Source organism: Epinephelus moara, chromosome 9 (assembly GCF_006386435.1).
Source record: "Epinephelus moara isolate mb chromosome 9, YSFRI_EMoa_1.0, whole genome shotgun sequence".
Classification (NCBI taxonomy): domain Eukaryota; kingdom Metazoa; phylum Chordata; class Actinopteri; order Perciformes; family Serranidae; genus Epinephelus; species Epinephelus moara.
This window is the reverse complement of record NC_065514.1, coordinates 36641417-36651268: the sequence shown is the minus strand read 5'-3', so window position 1 is coordinate 36651268 and position 9852 is coordinate 36641417. Positions and strand designations below refer to the sequence as shown.

The following is a 9852-nucleotide window of genomic DNA, read 5'->3' as shown; positions in this document are numbered from 1 at the left end:
ATATATATATATATATATATATATATATATATACACACATACATACATACATACATACATATATGTATATATATATATATATATATATACACATATTTATACACACACAGTGGAAACCTCTTATAGTGATCACTTCCGTCTGGGTCAACTTGATCACTATAAGTGGATAATTATTATAACCGATTTTTTGTTTTTTGTTTTTCTGAATTTCTCATGCAGATTACCATCTAACTGACATTTGTATATTTGTTACATGAATATAAAGTAATGAAACAGGCAGCTTCCCTATTTACTGAATGTTTTTGACTGTCTCAAAATACAGAACAGCTGTTTCAAACGCTTATTTCGCTGCTGCATCTCATTAGCTCGTTTTTGGCAGTTTGTCGTAAGTATCAGTGAGACTACGTTTTTCAATGAAAGAAAATTGCTTTTTCCTTTTCTTTTCTCCGTCATGATTTCAATGTGCACGCGTCACCAGACTCAGGTCACCAGCTGGCAACAGACAGTTGTGTGTTGTGCGTTAGGCTGTGGGGGTGGGCGCCACAGCGAGAAAGTTGAACCAGAATCGACTTGCAACCTGTAACGCTTTACAACCCTGCCATGAGGGAGGACAAAAACATTACTAGGAAGAAAGAGGACATTTCTCTTTCTTTGAAAATATTAAAAGTAAAGTTAGGCTTTACTGACGGCTTCCAGACTCATTTTAAAAAAGAGAAGAGAGAGAGAGGGAGAGAGAGAGAGAGAGAGAGATAATGTATATATACATGTGCCTCACATCAATAGCAATCATCCAACCAGCTCTCTGTCCCCCGTCTACTGAGAAGACTCACTGGCTGCAGGTCAGCTGCGTCAGGTACATTTTCAGATAAAGTGTTAGACTACATACAGACAGCTTTTATTTCAATTAGCACTGCTAGCACGATGTGCTTGTGTAGACCATGACTGTAAAGCATAATAGCGGTGAATGAGAGATTGTGGACAGAGCAAATTGGAATATGGCTTTCTACATGCTGAACATACATAACAATACTGTTGTGTTTGTGTGTGTGTGTGTGTGTGACAAATGTGTGTGTGCTGTGTGGAGGAGGTCAGCCCTGACATGCAGAGAACAGGAGAGAGGCTGCAGCATGATGATACAGTAAAACAAAACTTAACAATAAAAGAGCCGATAATGTCGGAGCTTATTATCATTACGGTCTTGATTAATTTTGCCCTGGTCCATTTAATACCGGGTCTCAGTACCAATGCCTACTCAGGCCATTCAGAGGTTGCCTCTGGTATTTCCTAATTAATGGTATTGTGGTAATGCACGAACACATAGATGGCTTTGCTAGAATTTGTAATTAATTACAACGCTGTTTCTATGTTAGCTTAAATCAACAACATAAATGATAGAACAAATGTTGCTGTCCTTGACAATGAAGGATAAAACAACAGATATTACAGTATGTGCTTTTAGGTGTATTCTTTTCTGACATTTATTATGACCCCGAAAAACACTAATTCACCAAAGTGTCCTATTAGATTCATTACGAGGTATACCGTAAATCTGAAATAAACCAGACAAGAGTGTTCTGTAGTTACTGAAAAATGCACTAAGTACTGTTTAATCACTGTGGGTATATTTAAAATTCAATGAAACTGAAAACTATCATCACAAATTACAGTCATAAAAAACCCTTTTTCAATTGTAATTTCTGTAATTTGGAATAAAACTAATGTACATAAGCTGCACCATGCTGACACCAAATACACTGCTCCATACATGAGGTCTTCCTTCTGCTGGCACCGGTCATTCAGGTTTCACAGTGTGGATACCCTTCAAATTACAGTATAAATCAAACACTTTTGTTAAGACATGGTGGATCACAATGATTCATACACACATACCAGCTTGACAGAACAAATGCATGAATGTCTGTTTCAGTTGAAGACTAACTACCTTGTAACTTACAGTATTAGGTGAACAATTAAAATTAATTAATCAATTAAAAATAGCTTCTAAACATCAGGGTTTCCTCTACATGTAATTGATTGTGGCGCACCGCCACGGCAAAATAAAAGCTGCCACTCCTTCAGAATGCTGATTTTTTTTTTTTTTTTCAGATGTTAAAATAATGTAAAGTAATGTAAAGTATACTGTATGAATGGATATATATATATATATATATATATGTATATATATATATATATAGAGCCTATATTTGCGCACATATACTTACCATAATCAGAGTTTGAAATGATAATTTAAATATCATGAAATGTTATGTGACACTACGCTGCAATTAACTTTATTTTGAAAAAAAAAACCAAAACCCTGCCTGTCTGGCTGTACTACGGCATGCTCAAGAGTGGAGGGGAGGCAAAGAGACGACAGTCGGAAGTAGAGGGAGAGAAAAGGGTGAGAGACAAGGTTAAGTCTGATGCAGCCAGGCTGCAAACTGTGCCATAAGATTAGGCTACTGTTGTGTATAGAGTTGTGCTACAGTTGTGTAGTGAACTAATAGTGTATTTATAAAAACATTCAGTTTTAGGTTGTCATAATTTCACATCAACCCCCCCCACCAATTTTGTCATACCACATTTACTTATGTAACACACGATTAAGTTCCGTAAGTGTCAAAGATGATTTTAAAACACTGAACGTAGCAGAGAACCTCTCGACTTTTCAGCCAACAGCCAATCACAATCAGTCGCCTGTTTTAGCAATAATATTAATAAAAATAACAACTTTTGGGTTTGTGGATCATCAAAGTTTATGTTAACTTGCCATATAGCCTCAATAATCAACTCCAGCTTAACCAAAGATGCAACATTTAGTTGGAATAATGTTATTTCTGAACCACATTAAACGTGACTATTAATATTTTTTAAGTTACACACATACACTTTATTGTAATTGCACACAGTCTGCAACATTTTAACATAACATAACTGTTACCTACCCAAGTCTAGCATTAATCTCAACATTACATTGCCCCCGTATGGCAAGTATATCACTTACATAGCTTTAAGTAAGCTTTAGCTTACTTACCCAACTAATGTTAACGTGGTGGAGCTTTATTTGCTATAGCTAGATAGCAAGATAACTAGCTAAGCTAACAAGCCAGACATACAACAATACATGCTAATTTGCTCTAACATTTAAATAACATGATAATAGAAGGTCACTCACCGAATAACTGGAGCACTGGTGTCTTCGGCGGTCAGTTGGTACAATTATCTGCACAGCAAGCCATATTATTCGTCCAATATTTGCAAAAAAAATCTCCCCTCTGGCCAGCCAGCTCCAGCACCTCAAAACATGGCAAGGAGGTTAAGTTGAGTGGCCTGATGTGAGGCCTAGCTGACAGCCAGTCAGTCAATGTGGCCACGCCCTTAATTATGCAGAACTTAAGCTTTAATGACATTTAAATGTGATCGTAATAAAAAATTCACCCCATACAGTTGTCATGAATGATGAAATAAGCCATAAAGATCAAAACTGCCTTTTGTACCGGGCTGTAAATATATTCATTTTAGCTGTAAAGTTGGGCATTTTAAAATGGGAGTCCATGGGGATTAGCTCTATTTTGGAGCCAGCCGATGAAATGCAGATTTTGGCACTTCCGCATTGGCTTTACTTGTCAGTCCTGGAGGTTGCCGCTTGTTCACACCCCTATTATTTGTACTGCACTGTTATAGTGGGGTCAAGATTCAGTACATATGGTCTAAACTGTGATAACAGAAATTAAACTACATATAGCATTTGTTTTGCCATCTGCCAGAGTGTTACCTGGAAGTGTCCAGAGCCCTGAACAGAGAAGATGAGGATGATGAGGTTATTCTCCATGAAGGCTTTGGTGAGTTTGTTCTCATTGCTTGGTGTGGTGGACCAGATCCCTTTCTGCTGAGAAATGTCTATGTTCCTGACATTGCTGCTCTTCATGATGAAGTACCGCACTGATAAAACAGCCCACTGAGGGAACAGTGACTTTAGGATCTGTTGGGAACAAGGGGAGGAAAACAACACCATAGCTAACTTAGCAAAGAACTTCACTTATTTATTATTCATTGATGAGACAGTAATTAGTGAAATTAAAAATCAATCCAAACACTCAAGGATCTCAGGGTGACCTGCACCTCTGGTTTAAATTAGACACTCTACAAAGGATTCACCACAGCATCATTAGGAGCTCTTGTGCCTGGCCTCAGAGATCCAAACTAATGTTGTCCTCAGCAGGACAACTGTCCACAGCTGACAAAATGGTGAATGAATTCTTAAATTATTAAGAAATGCATTATTATTAAAAAAATTTTTGATACTTTTTATTTAGTATTTTCAGCTTAAGATATAACAAACAAACGAACAAACAAACATTCAGTTTACAAAAACATGGTGGCTCCTCTGTTGGCAATATTATGATGCATGTCCAATGATTTCAAATGTCTTGTTTAATTGATAGCACCCTCTATTCCTCTAATGTAGGCAGACCATTTCTCCCATTTCCTGTGGAAGATCGCTCCTCTGGACCTCAGACAGAACGTCATCTTTTCCATTGTATAGATTTCTTTAACTCTGTCCATCCACAGATTGAGACTTGGGGTCTCAGGTTTATACCAGTTCTTTGTGATTGTTTTTTTTTTTTTACTGGCCATTAGCAGTATTTTGCACAGATACCAGACTTTCTTTTTAATCACATCATCTTTCAAAGCACAGAAATACAAAACTTTAACATCATTAGGAATCTTATATCCCAAAATGTTTCCCACAGTTAGACATATATTTTCCCAGAAAGTTTGGATTTTTGGGCATAACCAGAAGATATGGGAGTGATCAGCGTTCAAGTTTCCGCACTGCCTCCAGCACTGTTCCTGTGATTGAGATAATTTGCTCTTTATATGTGGTGTAATAAAGTAGCGGATCAAATTTTTCCAACCAAATATTCTCCACTTCTTTGAACTTGTGGATGAATGCTATGCATTCCACATTGAACGCCAGTCCTCCTGTGATATTTCTATGTTTAGTTCTTTCTCCCATTTTACTTTAATATAATCTGTGTTGTTTCCGTCCTGTTTCTGAAGGCCCTGATATATTTTCGAGATAGTTTTTTTATTCTTCTTTTTATAGGCTTCAGTCAGAATATCTATCACTGCATTACCCTCTCTAGACAATGTTGGTTTTATTTTTTTTTTATCATAGTAATCTCTTATTCGTAGGTATCTGAAAAAGTCTTTGTTTTCAAGTCCAAATTCCTTTTGTAATTCCCCAAAACTTTTTAAGAATCCACTGTGAGTTAGTGTACATACTGCTGTAATGCCCTTGTCCCACCACTGTCTGAAACCAACATCACTGACTCCTGGTTTAAATTTGGGATCTAGAGCAGGCCAGATTAATAATTTGATGGCCCCTTCCATATTGTATTCTTTCACCATTTTACTCCAAATATCCATTGTTTGTTTAATAATTTAATGACTGCTTTGTTGAGACATTTTATTTCCTATGTCTCCTAGTGTTGCTTGAATATGGAAAGTATCTATCTTGCCCTCTATCTCTTTCCATTTTGCCTGATATAGAGGGCAGCATGTACAAACCAGGAACCTCCCTTGAGCTGCACAAAAGTATTGTTTCAGGTTGGGCAGGGACATCCCGACCTCTTTTTGTAATTGAAATGTCTTATACCTGACCCTTGGTTTCTGCCCAGCCCAGATAAATCTAGATATAAGTTTGTCCCAGTGTCTAAATTGTGTCTCTGGTATCATTTATTGGATGGATTGAAAAAGGTATAACAATCTTGGTAATACATTCATTTTTATTATCTCAATTCGTGTCTCGAAATCCATGTTGAAAGCTGACCACCGCCTGATATCTGTCTTTATATTGTTATTAATCTGATTATAATTTATTTCGAATGTTTTATTGAGATTTTTTGCCAGTATCACACTCAGATATTTGATCACTTTAGCATTCCATTTGATTTTGTATTTTTCTTTAACTTCTTGGCCTGGAGAATAATTTAATGTGAGAATTTGTGTTTTTGCTATGTTTAATTTATAGCCTGAGTATTCACCATAGTCCTCTAATGTCGACGTCAGTTTAGGAAAAGTTCTGTCCGGGTCTTGAAGAGTCACAATAACATCGTTCGCGAAAAGCCCTATAATATGTTCCTGTTCTCCTATTTGGATTCCTTTTAAATTGTTGCTCTGCCTGATCATTTGTGCCAATGGTTCAATAAATTTTGCAAACAAGGTAGGGCAAAGGCAGCATCCTTGGCCGGTCCCTCGCTGTTAAACAAATCTATCAGTTAGATGTCCATTAATTTTAATCCTTGCTGTAGGTTCTTGATAGAGGCTTTGAATACATTGTATTGATTGTTATTTTAATCCCTAGTCTCCCCAGTACCTGATATAGAAATCTCCAACTGACACAGTCAAAAGCCTTCTATGCATAGAGGCTCACTAATACTGCTCTCAATCCCTGTTTTTGCATCTGGTCTATTATGTGTAGGGTACGCCTAACATTATCCTGAGTCTGCCTACCTGTTATAAAGCCTGATTGATCTTCATCAATCAAGTCAGTCATAAAATTTTCAAATCTTTTAGAGATTATGGAAGTAAAAATCTTGTAATCCACATTTAGGATTGAGATAGGTCTATATGATTCACAATATTCCTTGTTTTTCCCTTCCTTTGGTATAAGGGAAATTATTGCCTCTTTCCAGGAGGGAGGCAGTTTCCCCTCAGTCAGAGACTGATTAAAAGAACTCAGGAGTAGTGGAGTTAAGTCTTCCTTGAATATTTTATACCACTCGCTGGGAAATCCATCACTACCTGGTTATCTGCTAATTGCAGCATCTAGTTCCTTCTTAGTGATGTTGGAAATTAACTTCCTGTTCTGTTCTTCTCCAATAGTTGGCAAGTCTAATAAATCCAGGAATTCTTTCATTTCATACTCTTCTTTAGTTGTGGGCTGGGAATATAAGTTTTCATAATAGTCTTTAAAAACTTTTTCTATTTCTTCAGGTTCAAATAATAGTTGTTTTGTTGCGGGGTCTCTAATCTTATGTATGGTATTAGAGGTTTGCTGGACCTTGAGTCGTGTTGCCAAATTTAGTTTATATTTAGTTGCTTTGGGTCCTGATTCGTAGTTTCATGAATTTTTGTTTTTTCTCAATCTCATTGCTTAGGATGTCATCAATCTGTCGTCTCACACTGATTATTTGTTGTAAAAGTGATTCATCCTTATTGTTTTTATGTTGTTGCTCTAATATTTTTAATTGTTTAGTCAACTTTTTATAATCTTCCTCTCTAATCTTTTTTTTGGTAAGATGCCCGTGCTATTAACCTCCCTCTCATTACAGCTTTGACCGTGTCCCATAGTATGGTAAAGTGAACTGGACTGTCTTTGTTTTCTTCTTTGCAGCATTTAATATCTTTCTTAACTTCTTCCTGGAGTTCCTGGTTATTCAGCATACCCAGATTTAGTCTCCATAGTGTATTTTTATTTCACCTATTTAGGCGGATATTGAGGTACATTATACTGTGGTCAGACAAATCAGTTATCCCTATCTTACATTCTTCTATTCGGTATCTGTCTACCGTGTTCATAAAAAAATAATCTACTCTGGAGTACACAGAGTGTGGAGCAGAATAATGTGTGTAGTCCCTCTCCAATGGATGGAGTTCCCTCCAAACATCAAACATCCCGAGTTCAGTTAGAGAGGTACTGACAAGCTTTGATGGATGAGTCTTATTTCTCGCGTTATTAGTTGTGTCCAGTTTAGCATTCAGAATCATGTTAAAATCTCCTGCACATATTACAATTCCTTCATTTTCCAAGGCTATGATTTCAAACACTAATTTCAAAAACTTTCTATCAGAATTAGGTGGCACATAAACATTGACCATTTTCCCTTTTACAATTACATACCTCCCCACTTTGTCGCCTATTTCTTTAATGACTTCAAAACTGACAGAGGTGGAAATTAATATGGCAACTCCTCTCTTTGGACCCTTCTTAAATGAACTGAAGAAGGTGTTTTTAAATCCAAATTTCCTCAGTTTATCATGTTCTTGCTGAGATAAATGCGTTTCTTGTAAATATATCACTTGGGCTTTTTCTTTCCTCATTTTTAAATTAAGGAATGTTTTATGATAATCCTTGCTTTAAAATGAGCAACACTAAATATCTTTTAATGCTGAGCTATTTAAGACATGTCTTGCATGTCTCGGAAGCAGTCGAGCACAAAAGAAACTGTAAATTGAAAGCTGGTGAATTTAAAATACATACAACAAACTACTGTGGAACTGCAATCACACACTCTTCCTTCAACATGTAAGGGTGTATGTAATTAACATTTAGTTAAATTAGACCAGAAAGTATAAATAAAACATTTCTGGTTATAAAAAACTAATGATCTTTGACTAAATTGCTGTAAACAGGGGGAAAAAAATAGAATTATTGCCTCATGGTTGTATGCCTTCGCATGCTCCGCTAAAGTTGCACTTACAGTTTAAATCCATGTCTGTGAAAACGTGGATGCTTCACACACATCTTCCCCCTGACAGCACAGATGATCTATGCAATCAGCACAGTTTCAATGTGGACACTCAGGATTACAGTTATCTGCAAATGACCTCCACCACATTCTATTATAATTTGCTTTTATTTTGTTAGCTGAATTTTAAATGCGTGCTCTTATTTTGAAAGGCAAAGACCAGGAAGTTAAAAAGGTAGAGGTGGACGCTTTAATTTTGAAAGGGGTCCATTTTCGGTAGTGTGAGTGAAACCGAACAGTGTTGTGTGCAGCGTAAATACGTCTTTGTAACGACAGTAAAAGTCTAGCACCTGGCTGATAAGAGCACAAGGTTTGTCTACATTTTATTTCGTATTGTGTTTAAAATTGTGTGACTTTATGAACCCTTTTTAATAGTTTCTGTGAGTTTTAATGAGCATGTGTACGCTAAAGAAGACGCTACGTTGCTATTAGCTCAGTGTGCCTACGGCACGTTAGACTAAGAAAGAAATGTAATATTTTGTTTTCGTTTTGTTTCATTGTAGTTCTTCCGGTACGTTCATGGTATGTTTGGAAGTGTGGAAAATAAAGCTTGATGAACCATCGGGCAAGACTATTATTCAGTCGGGGATGCTACAGTAAGAACTGCACCTCACTGGTCCCACCATGCTTTTGATTGACAGCCATGACGACGGCAGAGGGACTTTATGCGATGGTCTGAGGTCGGGGCACTTGCTCACGAAATGGAGGCATCGGAAAACTCATGACTGATGATTTACAATCAGGAAGTGATGCAAGAGGCTAGTGTCTGCTCAGTGGATTACAACACTGGGGGGCAGCATCATGTGTCTCCACAGCAGCCTGTTTACTCAGCTCCCATCCAACAACCCACTAATGTTTCAAAGACAGTATCACCTCCACGGACAGATGTATCTTACGTCACACAAGCAGTCCAAAACACAACAGCCTTGAATAGGCTACCAATACCAGAGCCATCTGTGTTCACCGGTGATCCTCTCATGTTCATTGATTACTCAGATCACTCATAGGGCCCTGTTTAGATGGTCTAAAGCGGACGGCGGAGGGCGCATAATCCATGTCGCAAGTGTTATTGCTATTTAGATTCAGACGCAGTTGTCATTTTCACGCCCTACGCCCTCATCGTCTAACTAGCAAATGAACTTGCGCTTCTCTGGGTGTGTCGGTCTAAAACTGAGGAGTGGTCAGGCGCAGTCATGGCGCGTTGCTAGTTAGATGACGTAAAAAGCAAATGCGCCAGTGACCAACAAAAACCTGGTCTAAAGTCAACGGCGCAGTATTTCGCTGTTAAACAAGTTAGTAATATGCGTCTCTAGGC

General features: G+C 37.5%; 1 protein-coding gene across 1 annotated transcript in view; it reads right to left on the bottom strand.

The window, feature by feature from the left end:
* LOC126395338 (3'-5' RNA helicase YTHDC2-like) overlaps positions 1-9852 on the bottom strand; it is a 28352-nt gene that overhangs the window by 11953 nt on the left and 6547 nt on the right. Inside the window, exon 2 of the mRNA XM_050052743.1 lies at positions 3776-3982. Coding sequence (XP_049908700.1) covers positions 3776-3982 — 207 coding nt within the window. The remainder of the gene's footprint in view (positions 1-3775; positions 3983-9852) is intronic.